General features: G+C 41.3%; 1 protein-coding gene across 2 annotated transcripts in view; it reads left to right on the top strand.

The window, feature by feature from the left end:
• Positions 1 to 23,040, top strand: part of GLDN (gliomedin) — a 67,229-nt gene that overhangs the window by 19,181 nt on the left and 25,008 nt on the right. For both annotated transcript variants that reach the window (XM_061182131.1, XM_061182130.1), the window contains exon 2: positions 10,822 to 10,873. In XM_061182131.1, the coding sequence (XP_061038114.1) occupies positions 10,822 to 10,873 (52 nt within the window). The remainder of the gene's footprint in view (positions 1 to 10,821; positions 10,874 to 23,040) is intronic.

Below are 23,040 nucleotides of genomic sequence, written 5' to 3'. Positions count from 1 at the left end.
CCCATGCTCCTCAACAAGAGAAGCCACCGCAATGAGAAGCCCGTGCACCACAGCGAAGAGTAGCCCCCGCTCACCACAACTAGAGAAAGCCTGCACGCAGCAACAAAGACCCAACACAGCCAAAAATAAATATAAATAAAATAAATAAATTTATAAAAAAAAAATTAACCAAGGAGGTAAAAGACCTATATGTTGAAAACTACAAGACATTAATGAAAGAAATTGAAGGAGACATAAATAAGTGGAAAGATATTCTGTGCTCATGGATTGCAATAATTAATATTATTAAAGTGTCCAAACTACCCAAAGCAATCTACAGATTCAACGCAATCACTATCAAAATGTCAATGACAAATTTCACAGAACTTAAACAAATAATTCTAAAATTTGTACAGAACTACAAAAGACCCTGAATAGCCAAAATAATCTTGATAAAGAAGAACAAAGCTGGGGAAGTATCACATTCCCTGATTTCAAACTATACTATACTATACTATACTATACTATACTATACTATACTATACTATACTATACTATACTATACTATGCTATACTGATACTGACACAAAAACAGACACATAGATCAGTGGAACAGAATTAAGAACTAAGAAATTAACCTACACATATATGGACAATATATGACAAAGGAGGAGCAGAGAACATACAATGGAGAAAGACAGTCTCTTCAGTAAATATTGTTGTGAAAACTGGACAGCCATATGCCAAAAAAAAAAAAAGAAAAGAAAGAAGGAAGAAAGAAACTAGACCACTATCTTACACCATACACAAAAATTAACTCAAAATAGATTAAAGACTTGAAAGAAAGACCTGAAACCATAACGATTACTAGAAGAAAACATAGGCAGTAACCTGATTGACATCAGTCTTAGCTATGTTTTTGTGGATCTTACTCCAAAGGCAAGGGAAACAAAAGCAAAAATAAACAAATGGGACCAAATCAAAGTAAAAAGCTTCTGCACAGCAAAGGAACCCATCAACAAAATGAAGAACAATCTACTGAATGGTAGAAGTTATTTGCAAATCATATATCTGATAAGGGGTTATTATCCAAAATATATTTAAAAGCTCCTACATCAACAACAACAAAAAACCTGATTCAAGAAATGGACAGAGGATCTGAATAGACATTTTTCCAAAGAAGATATAGAGATGGCCAACAGGCACATGAAAAAAAGTTCAACATCACTAGTTATCAGGGAAATACAAATCAAAACCACAATGAGATATCACCTCACACCTGTTAGAATGGCTATTATTGAAAATACAGGGAATAACAAATATTGGGGAGGATGTGGAGAAAAGGGAACCCTTATGCACTATTGGTGGTACTGTAAATTGGTGCAGCCACTATGGAAATTAGTATGGAGATTCCTCAAAAAATTAAAAATATAACTACCATGTGACCCAGCTATTCCACTTCTGGGTATTTACCTGAAGAACACAAAAACGCTAATTTGAAAAGATATATGCACCCCTTTGTTCATTGCAGCATTATTTACAATAGCCAAGATATGGAAACAACCTAAGTGCCCATCGATGAATGAATGGATAAAGAAGATGAAATGGAATACTATTCAGCCATAAAAAATAATGAAGTCTTGCCATTTGTGACAACATAGTTGGACCTTGAGAGAATTATGCTAATTGAAATTAGATGGAGAAAGCCAAATACCATATGATTTCACTCAAGTGTGAAATCTTAAACAAAAAACCCAAGAAACAAAATAAAACAAACTCATAGATACAGAGAAGAGATTAGTGATTACCAGAGGGGAAGGAGGTTGGAGTGTTGGGTGAAAGTAGTCAACTGTATGTTGATGGATGGTAGCTAGACTTAGGGTAGTCTACTCTACTGTATACAGATGTTGAACTGTACACCTGAAACACAATTTTTTAAAAGGAAGAATTGAGTTGAATTGTAGGACACTAAGTAAATAAATAAATAAATAAATAAGCGGGACCCAACCCTGGGACAGGTTGAATCCCTAACATCAGGGAGGGGGCTGCAGGTGTTTGATTACAGTGAGGATGAATTTTTTTTTCATATGTTTATTGGTGATTTAAAATCATTGTGTGAGATTTTTTCATGTTTTAACTCATTTTTTAATTTGTTTTAAAAAGTTTTTCCTTACTAATTTACAAATACCTTTTATATAGAAAAGCTATTTGCTTTTTGTGTATTACACATGTTGCAATATTTTTCCCTTAGTAATGATTATAACATTTATTGAGAACCTAAAACTTGCCAGGCACTATGCTAAGAGCTTTAGGTATGTGTGTCAAAAAAGTCCTTATCCTAGTAACAACCTTATGAGGTAGTTGCTATTCTTATCATTATTATGATTATTCCCATTTTACAGACAGGTCACTGAGGCTTAGAGAGCATCCTGTTCAAGGACACAGAGCCAGTGAGTGAAGGAATTGACAGTCAGATCAGACTTAGCTGTATCTGACTCCCAAAACTCATGTTCTTTACACCACACCATTCAGCCCTGGGTATTATCTTTTAATTCTGTTTGCTGGGGGTTTTTTTGGTGGGGAGTATTTAAAATTTTCCATTTTCATGTAGTCAGATGTATAAAGTCCTTCATTTATGGGTTCTTCTTTTGCTTTTGTGCTTAAAATGTTCTTTCCTACCTCAAGGTCTCAAGATCAAATAGTTACCTATATTTTCTCATAGTTACATATAATTTCACTTGAAAGCTATTCCATTATATTTGCATGTGTTTAAAATACACAGAGATAGAAAGAGCTTTTCCCCTTTAAGAAACAACTGGCCAGAATAAATTGTAAAATTGCTGGGCTTGAAAATAGGCAATTCAATACAAAACAACTTCTTAAAGTTGGATTTGAACTTAGTAACTTGATTTTTAGCTGCTACTTTTTCTTTTTTTTATGACTGGGGGAGAACTGTGTCAGGATGAGATGCAGTATAAGTAGATAAAACATCATGTTGTCTCCATGTTTGAGTCTATCTCCGACCTGGAGGAAGAAAGGTGTGAGCACAGGAGATAGTGGGAGAAGGCGTTCTGAGCCTCCTCTGAGAGTGGCCCATCACTCCTGGTTCTGGAGCCGGGTCAGCATGTTAGCGTGAGGAGTCCAGGCTGTCAGCAGCTCCCAACTAAGCAGGTGACAGGAGGAAATGCAAAAGGACAGGCCATTCCTGAGAGGCAGCTGCTTGAACTGCAGACAGGACAAGGCTGAGAACTGGGGCTTGCTGGCACCTGAGGGGCTCCTGGTGGGAGAAGGGAATGGTTTAGGAAGAGAGTTATAATACCAATCGAGGCTTATATTTAGTGGGTTAGGGCACTTATCAATTTATATCTGGCTATTTCTATAAATCCTACTCTGTTTACATTTAGAAACTAGTAATCAGGCTTTGATTAAAATAGTATGAATTGACGATTTTTTAAAAAGCAGGATCAGCTGATTTACATTCAAATCATGAGACAATCATGTTTATGTAACACTTGTACGAACACCAAAAAGTTGTTTTTATAAGGACTCCTTCGTTTACTCCTCACAGCCACTCCCTGGGGTAAGTATTGCCATGAGTCCTGTTTTGTCAAGGGGCTGGGGAGCTAGTAGGAGATCCTGCTCAGTAAACAAGTCACTCATCTCCCCCATCAGGTCAGACCTAAAGAAGGCCTCCAAGCACACCTGGGGAAGGAATTGCTCCTTCAGGGACTTCTGTCATGCATTTTTAGGTGTCCCCAGGGTTAATAAATGTCACAGGGCTGTTCCCCACCCCGCCCCCCGGCCCTGATCCCAGCTGAAAGTAATTTTGCTGGAGACATTGGGTGAGGGCGTTTGCTGGAACTGCCCCTTCCAACTGGGATTGCTGAGGAGGCCTGGGCCCAGCCTGAGCTGCTTCAACTTCTGTGACTCCCCAGCCTTTGTGTGCAAGAAGGCTGGCCAAGGCTGTGGGTGGACTCTAAACCAATACATGTTAACTATGTGTTCAGCATTTTATTAGAGAATCCAGGCAATTACTGAGGCAGGGTGAGATAGAGGGCGATGGGAGGCCGCACCATCACTAGCAATTCAGTTCAGCCCTTGTAAGCTACTCAGGAAAATAAATGCCTTAGGGACAAGTAGTCTGAGACCCCTGCTCCTTGGAGGGCAGGCTGGTCTTCACCTCCATTCTGATCTACTTAGCAAAACAGGAAGAGCTGGGGAATACCATGTTTTCCCTATGGCATTGCATTTTCATTGATGTTTGAGACTCCTTTTCATTCAGCACCCCAGTCTCTACCTGGCCAACTCAGCCCTAACCAGGTATTTCTACTCAAGACAGCATGAAATGTTTCTGTTATTTTCTGTTAGCCATGTATCAGGGACCCTATAGGATAACCCTAGCATCTCCAGGCTCGTATTTTCTAGGGATTAGTGGAGTGTTTGCCAAAATAAGGTTATCTTAAGCAAACGGGCACAAAGAGAAACAGGTAACCACATGCTAGATGTTTGGTTCCCATATACTCCTGGTCAAAAAAGGAATAATATCATTGGTTGAAGAGCACATTTCCCCTCCCAACTGATTGAGTAGTCAATAATGAAGTATTTATTGAATATCTACTATGTGCTCAATGCCATTCTAATGCTGGCAAAGGGACCAGATGAGTGAATGCGGTGTACAGGAAGATTACGTAGTACAGTCCCTACCAATAGGAGCCTATCTGGTTGAGGAGCCCGAAAAACGTGACAGAGCATGCCAACAAGCAGCCACGTGGTGATGCTGCTGGGCTGTAAAGGGGGCAGTTAGTGGGAATGGAGGTCTTTGGGGAAGACTCGTTAGGATTTAGCTGGGCTCCGAGGATACCAGTTTCAACTGACAAGAGCACTCGGCCCCAGGCCATTAGTGTGGGATGACCAGGGTTTGTTCACTTGCGACAAATGCCCAGACCTTTGGCTGATCTTCCTGTGGGGCTGCAGGAAGAAGGTCGTGCCTCAGTATTTCACCCCGTACATAGCAAACCCCACCTTCCTGTTGGGGTTTGCAGATTGTCATCACCATGTCTTGGTCCCAGTGTGAATTCCTGCCTTTCAGAGGGATGAATCCAGGGTAGCTCACCGCAGCTTCAGACCTCATGAGGGATTCCGCCAATACCTGTGGTCTAACCCTCCAGCAGCTGGGCCACCACATTCATAGCTCAATGTTTTCTAAAGGATCATGTGCATACACAAAATAACAGCAATTTGCATAATTAAGGAGCACCATAAAGGGTATTCAGTTGTCTAAGAAAATGGAATTTAAGTTCCAAAATAGGTCAGATCTGAAAGGTGACTTGGAGTTTAAACATTGTTCCCCCCGGCAAACCAGAACCTGTACTTGGGGAACTTCAGAGAAGCCGTGACAGGACACATTATTTTAGCAATACGTAAACTGATGATGACAGGCAGGTTTGCTCCCTTACTTTTTTGTGAATCAGTCCTGAGAGTAAAGGGTGAGAGGAAGGGAGTTCAAGAGGGAGGCCAGCTAACCACCTGAGGTTTTGTGTTCTGATGAGCAGTGGCAGCACACGGCATTTAGCTCTAGTCATTCTGATGAGAAACACTTTTGATTAAACCTTTCTCTTTTGCACAGAAGAGATTTCTTGAAGTTGATGCATAATCAACTGGTAAAAATCTAATATCTTGTTCACATTCAAAGTAGACTAAAGCAAAAATTTGCATTTCCTGTTGAATTTCAGACAATTCCTTTTGCAAAGGCTAAATGGTATGAAAAAGTAGATGCGGGAGAAAAACAGGACTCTATTCTGGAACCAGCTAGGGGAGGCTGGGCCAGCTACTTCACTTGCTTTCTTTGGACCTCAGCTTTCTTATCCCTCCTCCCCTGACTCTAGGTCTCCAGGTGTCCCTCCCCACTTCCTCCCCTGATTCCTCCTGGGAGCAGAGTTTGAAATCATCTGCCTAGTCCAACCCTCTCATTTTACAGATAAGTTAACCCAGAGTAGCTTCATTTTATTTGTTTTTTTATTTGGAGGGTTGGCACTTTATGTGGGAAAAAGAAAAATCTTACGACTAATGAACAATTTGAAAGTCACTAGACAGCTGTTCTAGTTCATTCTACGTTCATTTGTCTAGAAGCAACAGAGATCTGTCCAAGTTATTCCAAGTGATGGGGGTTATTGTGAAGGCATGATATTTGGATTCCCAGGGAAAGCTGGGTCATTAGACCCATCTTTTGGGTTCATGTAATGCTTGCATGCTCTCTTCTCTCTCTCTGAATTATTAAAAGCATAGCAAAGTAAAATTCACCCATAATCCCAACATATCTTTTAAAACAATGTAAACTAAGAAATGAAAAGCCCCCTTTTATCTCCTAGTCTCAGTCTCCAGGAGAAAAAAAATCTGTTAATGGTTTGGTTCATGAGCCTTCCAACTTTTCTCTGCGCTTATCCAGACATATCTAAATATTCTTTTTCAACAAAAAGGTTGTATTGTGTTATACGGCTTGGGCTGCACCTTGCTTTTATCACTTAACAGTATGCCAAGGCCATCTTTCCAGATTAGTACATATAGACCTACTTCATTCTTTCTCATCTGTTTAACAAGTGCCTTATTGATGAACATTTAGATTTTTTGCATGCCTTTGCCATCACAATGTTGCAATAAGCATTCTTGCCCAGATATCCTTGTATAAGCTTCCTGCAAGTGAGATTCCCAGTTCATAGCATTTTCTTTCTCATAGAGACTGCCAAATTAGTCCCATCTATTTTTAGTTTGAATTAGAGCCAGCTCAAGCCATCTGATGCCAGATTAGCAAGAAGTCCATTACTTTTCTTCAGGAGCCCCTTCCTTGCCCATGAATTTCCTAAGATCCCATGAGTTCTACTAATCCAGTGAGACCAGTTCTGTATCCAGAGAGAAAACTGGAAGGTCTGGTCAGGCTACTAATGGGACCCATTTTGGCTGTCTTTTCTCCCATTGCTGCCATATGTTGTCAAAGCTGAAAACAAGTCCCCATGCCTTGTAAGGCATGGCAAAGACCAGTGATGATGGCCAGTGTGATTGAAGCAGAGCAATGGGGGAGAGCAGGGGGAGATGGCCTCAAGAAGGGGCAGGGCCACGTGCTGGATGGGTCCTGCCTGACACCCCCAGGACAATGAGCTCTAAGGCCTCTTCCAACTTCACCATTCTCAAATCCTAAATCAAGATCTAGGAAGCCTTGTATACCAAATATGACTCCTTAATTTGACAAGCTAGATTTTGTGACTTTCAATTTTGACTTTTCTTCTTTTCATCCAAACTCTTAATCATTATTATCAGAAAAAAAAAAAAAAGTTTCTGGTTTTCTTATGGCCATACCTTTTCATACCATGTTTTACCTTGATACAATCTTATATAGACCATGTTTGTTAAAAGAATATTCCCAAGTGAAGATTAACACAATTTACTGGTAAATATCTACATTAACTTTTAGCATATAAATGAAGCCAAAAGATCAGGAAATGAAAACTCCTTCTTCATCATTTTTTATAGAAGCTGTGCCAACTGCAGACCAGTGATGAGCATAAAAGAGAGAAAGGTTAATTTTCCCTATTGATGCTTCTGTTGTTTCTAACTACTCCTTCTGCTGTGATCCCCCAGGCAACAAATGAAGCATTGTGAAGCCTCTAATGGTCCTCTCAATGGACAATTATACAATTTTTTAAGATGATAAATTTTGTAGTGCAGCTGATTGCATTAATTTATGAGCATGACTAAACACAGTGAATCGAAATTTCTTCTGGTTACGTTAAGATATTCATCAGAGCCGTAATAGAAAGTGCAGTAAACCTGGAATCAGGAAACCTGGAGCTGAGCCTGGCTTTTCCAAGAGCAAGCTGTGTGACCTTGAATAAATGACCTCACCTCACTAAGCCTCTCTGTTGCTATCTGTACAAAAGGGAGAGTTTCAAGGCCCAATATACTTCAGCTCAGGGAGTGGTTGTGGCTGGGAGGGAAGGGTGTGTTTTGGGAGGGGCACCTGGGATGCTCTAAAGCCTTGCTTAGCTGAAGGTGGTGTATACATGTTTGTTTTATTATTCATCTTTAAACTGTTGGCACACCTTTCATATTTTTGTGATATGTATGATATATTTCACAATAAATTTCTAAAGCAGTCAATAAGCACCTGCTGACACACTTCACAAAAAGTAAGTACAGTACAAGTTTCCCTCTGGATCTCCTAGCAAACAAAATAAACCTAGGTAGAAGACAAAACAAATTTTTCCTTCAAATCAAAACATGTTCTTTTTACAAAGAGTTTCATTGAGAGAGAAATCAGCGAAAATTTTGAATAAAACAGAAGGGCGAATCATGCTTAGTATAGCTCCCTCTGACCCTGGCTCTCTACTGCTCCTTACTTGAGGAGGAGTTTTTAGGTTTCAGTTCTCCTTCTTAGGTTTCTCTCCGGAAATATTGTAGAAAGTCAAAGACAAAGAGAGAATCTGGAAAGCAGCAAGAGAGAAGCCTAAAGTAGCATTTTTGTATGTACTACTTTTTTATATAAATGAAAGGACACTATACATACTGCTCTGTACCTTGTATTTTTTCGTTTATCTTGGAGATCTTTCAATATCAGCTTTATGGATTTAAATTTACTGTTTTTCACAGTATTTCCTTATGTGAATATGCTACAATTTCTCTAACCAGACCTCACTGATAATTATTTAGGTTGTTTCTAGTTTTTGCTTTTGCCCACATTTTTGCAACAACCATCTTTGTACTTACATCTTCTCATGCATATATGAGTGTATCTGCAGAATAAATCTCAAAGTGTAATTGATGAGTCAAAATGTAGATCCATTTAAATTTTAGTAGGTATTGTCAAAATGCCCTCCAAAGAGGCAGTATCCCTTTACATTTCCATCAACACAATATGAGAGTGTTACTTTCCCGACACCCTTGTGAGAAGTGCTCTGTTATTCTTTTTGTTAGCAAACCTAAGAAGTAAAAATAGTATTTCATAATTTGATGTTTTTCTTCAACTATAAGTGAAGATAAGGCACTATTTTTTTTCTTTGAACTTTCTGCCTGGGTCCAATGCCCATTTTCCTTTGTTTTTGTTTTTGTTTTTTTCCCTTTACTTATTGCTTTGTAACAGCTCTTTATATACAAGCCCTTTGCAATTATTTTTCTAAGTTTGTGTTTCTCCTTTGTTATTGCTTGTAGTATTTTACCTCTTGCAGAAATTTTAAATTATTAGACAGTTGAATTTATCACATTTTTCCTATATATAGCATGAGGGTTGTTTCTTTCTTAGAAAAGTCTTTCCTACTCTAATACCATTATAAATATTTTCCCCAAGGTTTCCTTCAGTATTTTCACTAGTTTGCTTTTAACTTTTAATTTTTTGATTAATGGGGCTCACTTAACTTGTTTAGTGTAAGGAGTGAAATAGTGATCCATCTTTTTTATTTTTCCCCACATGTCTATCCAGCTGTCTCAACTCCATTTCCCAACTAATAATGTTTCTTCCCACAGTTTTGAAATGCCACATTATTTGGGTCTAAAAATTGCTCTATGTATAAATTTGAAATTCTTGGATGGTAAATTGATAAATTAACTAAGTCATTCCAGGCATATCCAAGGAACCATCAAAACAGTAGCATAAATAAAGTTTGCTTATCATATGCAAGGCCCTGTTGTGAGAGTATTGCATGCATTCACTCATTTATCCACATAACCATGCTTTAAGTAAGGTAGGTACTGTTAACTCCATTTACAGACAAGGACACTGCAGCACAGAGAGGTTAAGTAACTTTCCCAAGGTCACACTGCTTGTGAATGGCAAAGCCATGATTAGAACACAAGCAGTTTGACTTCAGGATTCATGCCTCTATCTGCACTCTCTGCTACCTCCACAAAACAGAAAACACTTTTGTGTGTGCTTCCTACACGCCAGGCACTGTTCTAAGAGCTTCACATATAACTTCACTTAAGCTTCACAACAATCCTAAGATGTAAGTACTACAAATAGCCCCATTTTACAGATGAGCAAACTGAGGCAGAGTGGAACTAGAGAACAGAAAGGGAGGGGGGAATGGTGTGAGCTGAGGCCAGAGAAGGAGGAATTTTGTTGTATCTTTAGAGCAGCAAGGAGTCACAAAAGTGTTTGAAGCAGGGCTGACCTGATCAGATTTGGGTTTTGTGAAGCTCATTAGCAGCAGCATGGAAAATGGATGGGGGGAGGAGAGTAAAGTGGTGTGTGGGAACCAGGTGTCAGGATGGTACCACAATGCAGTGACCATGTATTCCAGGTGGCCATCCAGTGGCAAGTAGGCAGTGTCCACATGGCATGAGAATCACTCTAAGGGCAGTTTCCACATGCCAGACATGGAGCTGCCTAACCTTCAAGACAGCTACTCATATAATCTACAATTTCAGAGGAAACCAAAGTGTCAAGGAGTTAAGTACCTCACCCGTACTCACTCAGATAGTTAAGTGTTTGCTTCTGACTGCTAAGCTCACCAGCCCTCTTTATTCAGACCCACAGATTGAGCCCTTCAGACACTGGGGGGGCCAGCCTGGATGTAGATTTGGTGATTCCTTCCCCATCCTCAGCCTTCTCAGAGTTTGGTAGAAATCAAGGAGATTCTGTTGACAATGTTGATAGATGAGCTGCAGATATAAAAAAATCTTTAGATCTTTTAAGGGTTTCTTTTCAGTTTTAGGGTAACTTTTCCTCAGACTTCTACATATTCTCCTGAAGTTATTTTGTAAATTTTTATAATTGCTTTCTGCTTGTCTGAATAAAGGGCAAGTTCAGGGTCCACTGCCTACCATACCGCTATTAATGGTCCTCTCTTCCTGCAGATCCGAGTGATGGTGGACCTGTGCAACAGCACCAGGGGTATCTGCCTGACAGGTAGGCTGGCTGAGCACTGACCAAGAGCAGCTTATGCGGGAAACACATATGCTGGCCAAAGGGCTGGGGCAGAATGAACACCTAGGAACTCCTTAGGTTATAAAAATATATGTTGGTTTACTTGTATACCAGATGTTTTCGATGGGCTGAAAATCAATAGTAATATAATTTTGAAAAATAATATTTTTGGTATTGCCATAGAAATACAGCCATGGAAAATAACTAGATCTTGGGTAATTAGAAATGTGTGGTACCCTGAACTGAGGCCATTGATGTTTTCCTTATTTCCATTAGTTTTTTAAACGGGAAAAGAAAGGAAAAAGGCCTTGCTAAATAGTAGAGAGCTCTTACCAGAAGTAATTATTTCCCTATATCATACATATTGCTTGAATGGGAAGCTCTAGATGCAAACCGCTAATTAGTTAAGAAAATACTTTTTATGAAGAGTGCTTTGTGTGGTGCCTACTATGTGCTGGGTGGGACTGGAGGTTGGTCATACTCTGTCCCCCTCCACTCAATGAATCAAGGACAAGTAGAAAGGAGGGAGGGAATTAACCTCAAGGCACATCAAGCCTTAGGACCTGGAATGGCTGATGGATGGGGCAGGGGAAGAGGGGGGTGGTCTTTTTTCTTGTTTTCTTTTGGCTGCTCAAGATCTTAGTTCCCTGACCAGAGATTGAACCCGCACCCCCTGCAGTGGAAGCACAGTCTTAACCACTGGACCGCCAGGGAAGTCCCAGGGGAATGGTCTTGATGTGATTATTCCAGAGTCTCACAGAGACCGGCCTCTCATCTCAGGGCAGGGACGCCTGCCTCCTGCCCTTCAGAAGCTCATGTGGGGAACATCTGTGCTGGCCAATGGGCCAGGGACAGAATGAATACCTAGGAACCCTTTAGGTTATGAAAATACATGTTGGTTTGCTTTTACCAGATGTTTTTTACTGGGCTAAAAACCAATTATAATGTAATTATGAAAAATAATATTTTCAGTATGGCCATAGTAATATGGCAATGGAAAATAACTAGGTCTTGGGTAATTAGAATTGTGTGGTACCTTGAACTGAGACCAGTCACCCAATTCATCACCCTCTGCCCCAGCCAGGCACTAACCAGGCCCAAGGATGGGCCTACGGTGCCTGATTTCAGAAACTGCATTTCCTGCCTCTGAGAAGGGGGTGTAGCATTCTTAGGAAACAGAGGGAAATTATTTTTGCATTAAACGTGTATTATGGAGAGGTCCACATCCAGAGGGCAGAGTGGGAAGACCCTGAGCTCACTCCCTCCCATGAACACACCGAAACTATAATTACTTATAGAACAACTATCTCTGAGAACCACCTGAAGACTAGCAGAACAGATTTTCTAAACTAAGAACAGAAAGCAAAGGACACAGTGAGACAGGCAGGAGTGGCAGAGACACAGTCTAGTCCAACCCACACCCCCAGTGCAGCAGCCCACACACAGGAGGGATGTCACAGCCACAGAGATTCCCCCTGAGGAGCAAGGGCTACAAGCCCCACATCAGGCTCCCCAGCCTGGGGGATCTGTACTGGGAAGACAAGCCCCCATAATGCCTGGCTTTGCAAACCAGTAAGGTTTACGTTCAGGAGAGCGGAAGGGCTGTGGGAGACTGAGACGCTCCTGAAGGGCTTGCACACACATTCACTCACTCTGACTCCCAGCACAGAGGCAGCAGCTTGAAAAGTGCTTGGGTCACATGAGAAGGAGACTCATTGATGAATTTTAAGGCATGCGCTGGAGGGGCAGGGATCTGGAGGGGCTTGTTCTGGGCATGGAGCCATTTCTGTCACTGTCCATCAACCTGACTAACACTGTGTGCCCCACCCTGACTTTCCCCTGAGGACCCACTCCAGCTGGTCCCTCCAAAACACTTTCTGCCCTGCCCCAACCACTGGGCAGCCCTGGCTGGCACCAGCACCCCTCCAAAGTGGCTCCCACTCCAGGGGGCCAGCCCCGCACTACAGAGCACCCACAATAGTCCTAGACTGGCCTCGAAGTCAGTTGCACTGAAGGCCAGCCCCATGCATCAGCATGCCCACAGCAGTGCTCTGGTGACCAGGGGGGATTGCACCACTGAGCCCCACAGGACACCTTTCACATAAGGCCACTCTTCCAAGACTAGGAGATGTAGCCAACATCCCTAATACATAGAAACAAACACAGAGAGTTAGACAAAATAAAGAGACAAAGGAATACCTTCCAAATGAAAAAACAAGACAAAACATCAGAAAAGGAACTATATTAAACAGAGATAAGCAATTTACAAGATAGAGTTCAAAGTAATAGTCATAAAGATGCCCACTGACTCTAGAGAACAATGGATGAACTCAGTGAGAATTTCAACAAAGAGAAAGAAAATATAAAAAAGCACCAATCAGAACTGAAGGATACAATAATTGAAATGAAAAATACACTAGAATGAATCAATAGCAGATTGGAGGATGCAGAACAGATCAGCAATCTGGAAGACAGAATAGTGAAAATCACCTAATCAAAACAGTGAAAAGAAAAAAGAATTTTAAACAATGAGATAATTTAAGGGACCTCTGGGTCAAGCATACTAACATTTGAATTACAGGGGTCCCAGAAGAAGAAAAGAGAGAGAGAGAGAAAGGGACAGAAAACCTACTTGAAGAAATAATATCTGAAAACTTCCCTAACTTGGCAAAGGAAACAGACATCCAAGTCCAGGAAGCACAGGGAATCCCCAAAAAGATGAACCGAAAGAGGCCCACACCAAGACACATTATAATTAAAATGTCAAAAGTTAAAGAATCTTATAAGCAGCAATAAAAAAACTAGTCATGTACAAGGAAACCCCCATAAGACTATCAGGTGATTTTTCAGCAGAAACTTTATAGCCAGAAGGAAGTGCCATGATATACTGAAAGTACTGAAAGGAAAAAATTTACAACCAATAATACTTTACCCAACAAGGTTATCATTCAGAATTAAAGGAGACATAAAGAGTTTCCTGGACAAGCAAAAGCTTGTAAAGGAATTCATTACCACTAAAGAGGCCTTACAAGAAATGTTAAAAGGACTTCTTTAAATGGAAAAGAAAAGACCATAATTAGAAATAAGAAAATTATGAAAGAAAAAAATTTCAGTGGTAAAGGCAAACATATAGTAAAGGTAGTGGATCAACTACCTAGAAAGCTAATATTAAGGTTAAAAAACAAAAGTAGTAAAATATATCTAAAATAATTTGTTAAGAGATACACAAAAAGATGTAACATATGATGCTAAAGACATAAAATGAAGGGAGGGGAAGTAAAAATGTAGTGCTTTTAGGATGTGCTCAAACTTAAGTTACTATCAACTTAAAATAGACTACTATAACATAAGTTGTTATATATGAACCTCTAACTAAGGAGATAAAAGACCTGTACTCGGAAAACTACAAAACACTGATGAAAGAAACTGAAGATGACACAAACAGATGGAAAGATATATTGTATTCACTGACTGGTAGAATTAATATTGTTAAAATTAAAATGACTATACTACCCAGGGCAATCTACAGAGTCAATAAAATCCCTATCAAAATGCCAATGTTATTTTTCACAGAACTGAAACAAATAATCCTAAAATTTGTGTAAAACCACAAAAACCCCAAATAGCCAAAGCAATCTTAAGGAAGAAGAACAAAGAACTTCGAACTTCCTGATTTCAAACACTATTACAATGATATAGTGATCAAAACTGTATGGTTCTGGCACAGAAACAGGCACATAGATCAATGAAACAGAATAGAGAGCCTGGAAATAAACCCATGCTTATATGGTCAATTAATTTATAATAAGGAAGCCAATAACAGACAGTGGAGAAAAGACAGTCTCTTCAATAAAATGGTGTTGGGGAAACTGGACAGCCACATGCAAAAAAATGAAACAGGACCACTTTCTTATACCATATGCAAAAATAAACTCAATATGGATTAATGACTTAAATGTAAGAAGAAAACAGGTAGTACACTCTTTGACATCAGTCTTAGCCATATTTTTTTGGCTCTGTCTCCTCAGGCAAGGGCAACAAAAGCAAAAATAAACAAATGGGACTACATAAGAATCTTTTGCACAGCAAAGGAAACCATCAACAGAACGAAAAGGCAACCAAACAAATGGGAGAAGATATTTGTAACTGATGTATCTGTTAAGGGGTTAATATCCAAAACATATAAAAAACTCAAACAACTCAATATCAAAAAACAAACAATTCAATTAAAAAGTGGGTAGAGGACATGAATAGGCATTTTTCTAAGGGAGACATACAGAGGACCAACGGACACGTGAAAAGATGCTCAACTTCACTAATCATCAAGGAAATGCAATTCAAAACCACAATGAGGTATCACCTCACTCCTGTTAGAATGACTGTTATCGAAAAGACAACTAAAAACAAGTGTCAAGGAGGTGGGGAAAAGGGGACTCTCATGCCCTGTTGGTGGGATTATAAATTGGTGTAGCCATGATGGAAAACAGTATGGAGGTTCCTCAAAGATTAAAAATAGAACTACCATATGATCCAGCAATTCCACATCTGAGTATTTATCTGAAGAAAACAAAAAACGAATTAGAAAAGATATATGTACCCCTATGTTCATTGCAGCATTATTTACAATATCCAAAATATGAAAGCAACCTAAGTGCCCATTGATAGATGAATGGTTAAAGAAGATGTGATATATACATACAATGGAATACTACTCAGCCATTAAAAAAGAATGAAATTTTGCCATTTGCAGCAAAATGGATGGACCTAAAGGGTAATACGCTAAGTGAATTAAGTCTGACAGAGAAAGACAAATATTGTATGATTTCACTTATATGTGGAAACTAGAAAACAAAACAAATGAACAAACATAAAACAGAAACAGACTCACAGATATAGAGAACAAACAGGGAGGAAAGGGGGGTTAGGGGGTAAGTGAAATAAGTGAGGGAGATTAAGGGGCACAAACTTCCAGTTATAAAATAAATGAGTCATGGGGATGTAGTGTCCAGCATAGGGAATATAGTCAGTATTATTGCAGTAACTTTGTACTGTGACAAATTACTAGACTTATGGTGATCAATTTATAATGTATATAAATGTTGAATCACTATGTAGTATACCTGAAACTAATATAATATTGTAGGTCAACTCTACTTCAATTTAAAAAAGAAAGAAAAAATCCTTTTACGGAGTAAATGCACAGCTCTCATGGACTTTAAAGATAACCACAAGACTTTGAAGCCATCTGAAGCTTGTGTTGGATCTCCTCAGTCTATGGCCCCAGGCTCTGGGGAGGTCCTGGTCACTTCACAGTGCACAGTGTGTGTGGAGTTGTAAGAAACCTCTTCTGCAATATTCTCCCCAGTACCTCTCGTTACCTGCCGTGCGTTAGGAGCTCTGGTTGAGTCTGTTGAATGACTAAACCTGTGATTTATGTAAGTGATTAATGGAAGTGGTGGGCTGGTAAGAAAGATGCTTCTCTGAGGAACCCTGTGTCCAAGTCTGACTCTTGTTTGCTTAGTTTAGCCTCAGAGAGAAAAGCTGTAATCCTGTGGCTTCTTAGAAAATGCTAATTGAGTTACTCAAGTCACATTTCAGCCCTCACAGAAAATTAAATATCTTCAGAACAGCTTGATCCTTTATTCTGAAACCCTTGTGGCTTAAGCACCTTTCTTCCATCTCTGGGAGTCCCTTTTCAGCGTTCCCGTGTGTGACAGTAATGAGCGCTGGAGAAATGCTCAAATGGATGGAATTACAGGCACAAAAGCCCTGTTGAGAGGCACAGGAAAAGCCTCTTCCTTTCTGATTTTTATAGTGATAGAATGAGAGCCAAGCTGTTCAGTGAATGTGGACTGGAGCTATTAAGACCACTTAGGAGAGGCTGGCGGGATCGCATCTATGCTGGAAATGGGTTGAGGAGGTTATTCTTTGGCACCTAAAAATGCTTTTCAAATGCCAGCCCCTTCATTTTTCATGATAGCTTGAAAGTGGGCCTCCTTTTACACAGAAAGCCCTTCAATTAAAACTTAGGTATGAAAAGTGCAAGTTGCAAGGCAAGGAGGTACCTAGGGATAGGCCAAGCTGCCTGGATTGGGGGTGGGGAGGTGACAGGACCCAGGACTGAATTGGGGAACTTTGGGGAGAGGGACAGAGAGCCTTGGTCCAGAGCTCCCAGAAAATGCCTTCAGGAAGGATTGCCAGGGCAGACCCTGGGCTTGGGGCCTGAGAACAAGATCTAGCTCCACACTAGATTCATCTTTAAAAAAGCAGGTGCATGTGACTTGAAGCTAGACCAGCTGTGACCATGAAACCCCATTCCTGTCCCTTTCCCAGGACTCAGCTGTGGTTGCTCTGGGGACAAAGACAGATGCCGTGTAGTTTTGTGCAGCTGGTGACATCTCAGGTGAATAGTGAGGGCAGTTCACTAGCTAGAGTAGTCTGGGGTTTTTGCTAGTGCAGAGTTTGTCAAATGACATGTTTTCTGGATGCATCTTACCCCTGAGCGCAGGTTTCCTTGGGACCCCAGAAGCATGTCTTCTGGAAGAGCAGGTATCTTGAAGAAGGCAGGTCTTGGGTAATTCTTCACCTCCAGTGGCCACCACATAGGGACTTGTTGGAAAATCTCTAAACCATAATATTGCTGAACTGCTTGTTGCAACAGAGCTGCTTGAAATCCACAGTGCCCATTCTCCTTGCAGCCATGAGACTCCAACCCAGTGATAACACTCCTTATCCTTTTTCCAGGCAGACATCAATAGTGGATCACAGTTGCTGCCGAGCATGGCCTCAGGTCTCAGGTCATTCTTTTCTGGTGTTGCAGAAAGTTGTACTAATTGATTAGAACTGGCACTTCAAATAAAACCTATTTGCTGGGACTTCCCTCATGGTCCAGTGGTAAAGAATCCGCCTTTCAATGCAGGGGACATGGGTTCGATTCCTGGTCAGGGAACTAAGATCCCACATGCCACAGGGCAACTAAGCCCACGCGCCACAACTACTGAGCTCACACGCCTCAACTAGAGAGCCCGCGTGCTGCAAACTACAGAGCCCATGCACTCTGGAACCCACCCACCACGACTACAGAGCCCACGCGCCCTGGAGCCTGTGCGCCACAGCTAAAGAAGAGAAAACCTGCACGCCACAACTAGAGAGAGAAAACCCACACGCCACAACTAGAGAGAAGCCCATGCACCGCAACAAAGAGCCGCGTACCTCAACAAAGATCCTGCGTGCCGCAACTAGGACCCAATGCGGCCAAAAAAATTAAAACAAAAAAACAAACAAAAAAACCTATTTGCCATCCCTACTCTACTCATTTTTAAGGTTGCCATGGTCATAATCCAAAGTTGAAATGCACCAAATAAATGAGATTGGACCAAAGCTTCAGTTTAATGGGGGCATGTGAGGAAAGATACATACTTTCCCACGTCAGGTGCCCTGGGACTGGCAGAATAGCTGGCAGCAGGGGTGGTTGCAGAGGATGGACCAGCACACAGAGGGTAGGAACTGAGGCCTCAAAGCTGTAGACAGTTCAACCTTTGGTAAACAAATGGATAGGCCACTCTCAGAACACCTAGTGTAGCTGATGATGTTTTCACTCAACTGGCCTCACTGAGCAAACTAGCAAGTTGTTTTAGTGTTGGTGGATTCGGGCTCCAAATGTGGATTCGGGCTTGGACCCTGTCAGGCCATCCCTTAAGGAAAGTCAAGCATGCCTGCCTCCCAAGGGAAAGAGGGGACCACCCCCACTCTGGCCAGAGCTCCTCTCTGGCACTGAAGCTGTGGCTGGCATGAATCCTGAGCCCCAGGGAGTCCTTGCTGGGAGCAGGAGTAGGAGAGAGTCAAGACTACAGACCTCGGAGGTGTTCCAGACCTGGAAATATCAGGTTTATGAAGTTGCATCTTTCACTAGCTCTTCCTATGGCAGCAGAACCAGGCCTTACTTTCTTTTTTTTTTTTTTAACATCATTATTGGAGTATAATTGCTTTACAATGTTGTGTTAGTTTCTGCTGTATAACAAAGTGAATCAGCTATACCTATACATATATCCCCATATACTCTCCCTGTTGCGTCTCCCTCCCACCCTCCCTATCCCACCCCTCTAGGTGGTCACAAAGCACCGAGCTGATCTCCCTGTGCTTTGCAGCTGCTTCCCACTAGCTATCTATTTTACACTTGGTAGTGTATATATGTCAATGCTACTCTCTCACTTCATCCCAGCTTGCCCTTCCCCCTCCCCATGTCCTCAAGTCCATTCTCTACGTCTACATCTTTATTTCTGTCCTGCCCCTAGGTTCGTCAGAACCATTTTTTTTTAGATTCCATATATATGTGTTAGCATACGGTATTTGTTTTTCTTTCTGACTTACTTCACTCTATATGACAGACTCTAGGTCCATCCACCTCACTACAAATAACTCAATTTCACTTCTTTTTATGGCTGAGTAATATTCCATTGTATATATATGCCACATCTTCTTTATCCATTCATCTGTCGATGGACACTTAGGTTGCTTCCATGTCCTGGTTATTGTAAATAGTGCTGCAATGAACACTGTGGTACATGTCTCTCTCTTTTCTTTTTTTAACATCTTTATTGGAGTATAATTGCTTTACAATGTTGTGTTAGTTTCTGCTGTATAACAAATCAGCTATACGTATACATATATCCCCATATCCCCTCCCTCTTGCGTCTCCCTCCCACCCTCCCAACCCCCCCCCCAGGTGGTCACAAAGCACTGAGCTGATCTCCCTGTGCTATGCAGCTGCTTCCCACTAGCTAGCTATTTTACATTTGGTAGTGTGTATATGTCCATGCCACTCTCTCACTTTGTCCCAGCTTACCCTTCCCCCACCCCGTGTCCTCAAGTCCATTCTCTATGTCTACATCTTTATTCCTGTCCTGCCCCTAGGTTCTTCAGAACCTTTTTTTTTTTTAGAGTCCATATATGTGTGTTAGCATACGGTATTTGTTTTTCTCTTTCTGACTTACTTCACTCTATATGACAGACTCTAGGTCCTTCCACTTCACTACAAATAACTCAATTTCGTTTCTTTTTATGGCTGAGTAATATTCCATTGTATATATATGCCACATCTTTTTTATCCATTAATCTGTCAATGGACACTTAGGTTGCTTCCATGTCCTGACTATTGTAAATAGTGCTACAATGAACATTGTGGTACATGACTCTTTTTGAATTCTTGTTTTCTCAGGGTATTGCTGGGTCATATGGTAGTTCTATTTTTAGTTTTTTAAGGAACCTCCATACTGTTCTCCATAGTGGCTGTATCAATTTACATTCCCACCAACAGTGTAAGAGGGTTCCCTTTTCTCCACACCCTCTCCAGCATTTATTGTTTGTAGATTTTTGGTGATGGCCATTCTGACTGGTGTGAGGTGACACCTCACTGTGGTTTTGATTTGCATTTCTTTAATGATTAGTGATGTTGAGCATCCTTTCACGTGTTTGTTGGCAATCTGTGTATCTTCTTTGGAGAAATGTCTATTTAGGTCTTCTGCCCATTTTTGGATTGGGTTGTTTGTTTTTTTGATATTGAGTTGCCTGAGCTGCTTGTATATTTTGGAGATTAATCCTTTGTCAGTTGCTTCGTTTGCAAATATTTTCTTCCATTCTAGGGTTGTCTTTTCATCTTGTTTATGTTTTCCTTCGCTGTGCAAAAGCTTTTAAGTTTCATTAGGTCCCATTTGTTTATTTTTGTTTTTATTTCCATTACTCTAGGAGGTGGGGCAAAAAGGATCTTGCTGTGATTTATGTCATAGAGTGTTCTGCCTATGTTTTCCTCTAAGAGTTTGATAGTGTCTGGCCTTACATTTAGGTCTTTAATCCATTTTGAGTTTATTTTTGTGTATGGTGTTAGGAAGTGTTCTAATTTCATTCTTTTACATGTAGCTGTCCAGTTTACCCAGCACCACTTATTGAAGAGGCTGTATTTTCTTCATTGTTTATTCTTTCCTCCTTTATCAAAGATAAGGTGACCATATGTGCGTGGGTTTATCTCTGGGCTTTCTATCCTGTTCCATTGATCTATATTTCTGTTTTTGTGCCAGTACCATACTGTTTTGATTACTGTAGCTTTGTACTATAGTTTGAAGTCAGGGAACCTGATTCCTCCAGCTCTGTTTTTCTTTCTCAAGATGGCTTTGGCTATTCGGGGTCTTTTGTGTTTCCATACAAACTGTGAAATTTTTTGTTCTAGTTCTGTGAAAAATGCCATTGGTAGTTTGATAGGGATTGCATTGAATCTGTAGATTGCTTTGGGTAGTAGAGTCATTTTCACAATGTTGATTCTTCCAATCCAAGAACATGGTATATCTCTCCATCTGTTTGTATCATCTTTAATTTCTTTCATCAGTGTCTTATAGTTTTCTGCATATAGGTCTTTTGTCCCCTTAGGTAGGTTTATTCCTATGTATTTTATTCTTTTTGTTGCAATGATAAATCTATTTGGATTTTTTGGCTTCTTTTTTTCCTCTACCAGCAAGGCTTTGGGAAATGTGTAGCCACTTCCTCTGTGGGCATTACTGTGCTAAGCAGGACACTTGGGTCAGGCAACATCAGTTCTGACACCATCCCAGGGTGAAAGAGGAGGCTACTAAAAGGAAATTAGAGATAAGCATCTTCTCCTATGACTTGGAATGGCTGTGGTGGGAGGATCCAAGGAGTCAGGTTTTCCAGAAGCCTATAGTGTTAGCCACTGGCCAGCACCTGCCCTTGAAGACAGGAAGTGAGACTTACACTTACACTTCTTTATTATTCACTCCCCATAACTCTGGTGCCTATATATCCTGTCTCGATTAAGATTCTACTGTTTGCTTGTAGCAGGAACCCGTTAGAGCTTAGCTGAGGAAAAGCGGGTGAGAGGTTATAAATTATTAAAAAGATAGAGGGATGTGTTTGTCAAGCTAGGTTTGCCCATGCTCTGGTAACAATTAAACCTTAAAATCTCAGCAGCTTAACACAGCAAAGGCTTATTTCCCACTCCACAGAGTCCAGCGAAATTTGGGTGACTCTCCTAGGCAGTTCTGGGGACTCAGAGGGCCAAGTGCTGCCGTCTTGTAGCTCCATCATCTGAGCACCAGGCACCAAGGTCACTCCCAAGGGAAGAGAGGGGAACAAAGGATGGCACCCATTGGGTGCTTTAAAAGGTCAGGCCTGGAGGTATCTCACTTCCCCACCCCCACCATGGAAGGAAGGCAGGGAAACGCAATCTGTCTGTGGGTCCAGGAAGATGACAATGAAACCCAGTCTGGTGAAAACAAAGCTTGCCTCATGAGACAGAAGGGTATCTCACAGACAGACCAGGAGGGAAGGGGAAGCAGCCTGACCCAGGGGGCTGGAGCCAGGAACCGGAAAGCCACTGGGAACCCACACAGCTCCTCTCTCAGCCTTTCTGACTCTCTAGCAGACACCCAGTCCCTCATCTCTGCTTCTCTCTCCTTCATTTTCTTCTCTCTGCAGACTGACATTTTTCACTGTGCATGGCCATCCACAGACCTCTACTTTACATAAGTAGGGGCATTGTGGGTCAACTTTAGATTGCAAGGAGAAAAAAATCTAAGTGGTTCAGCTCCTATCACGCATCTACCCAATTCTAATCAACTCCAGCTAGGAGTGTTGGTTGGGGTAATCAGAGCCATTTGCAGGGCCCAGTGCAAAATGAAAATGCAGGGTCCCTTGTTCATGAAGCAGGAAAAAGGCTTTTTCCTTTCTTCCACAACCTCTCTTGACCTGCCATGGTGGGGCTTTTTATTTGCTACTTAATGTCGTACTCCTTGAGGCATGGGCTACTCACCGCATGAGTACAGACCCTCACAGGCACAGGGGCTCCCTGGGACAAAAGCACGCAGGGCACACACCCAACCCTAGCCTCCCCTGCACTCGAGCCTGGGCCCCCACTGGGGTGGCAGGTGGCAGCAGTCACTGATAGGGCAGGGAGTGGGGAGGACACATCAAGGGGCACAGGAGCAGGCAGGGGAAAATCTGTCCTGGGGAAGCAGGGAGGAGATAGGAGGCAGGGCCACATATAAATCAAGACTCAAAGCCCCTGGGCCATGCTCCACTGTCCCATCAGACATCACTTACAGAGCACAAATTCAAAGAAAAAATGATTAAGATTGTCCTAA

This window comes from Eubalaena glacialis, chromosome 2, assembly GCF_028564815.1.
Source record: "Eubalaena glacialis isolate mEubGla1 chromosome 2, mEubGla1.1.hap2.+ XY, whole genome shotgun sequence".
Lineage (NCBI taxonomy): Eukaryota > Metazoa > Chordata > Mammalia > Artiodactyla > Balaenidae > Eubalaena > Eubalaena glacialis.
The sequence above is the reverse complement of the archived record's forward strand: the minus strand, read 5'-3'. Positions and strand labels throughout refer to the sequence as shown.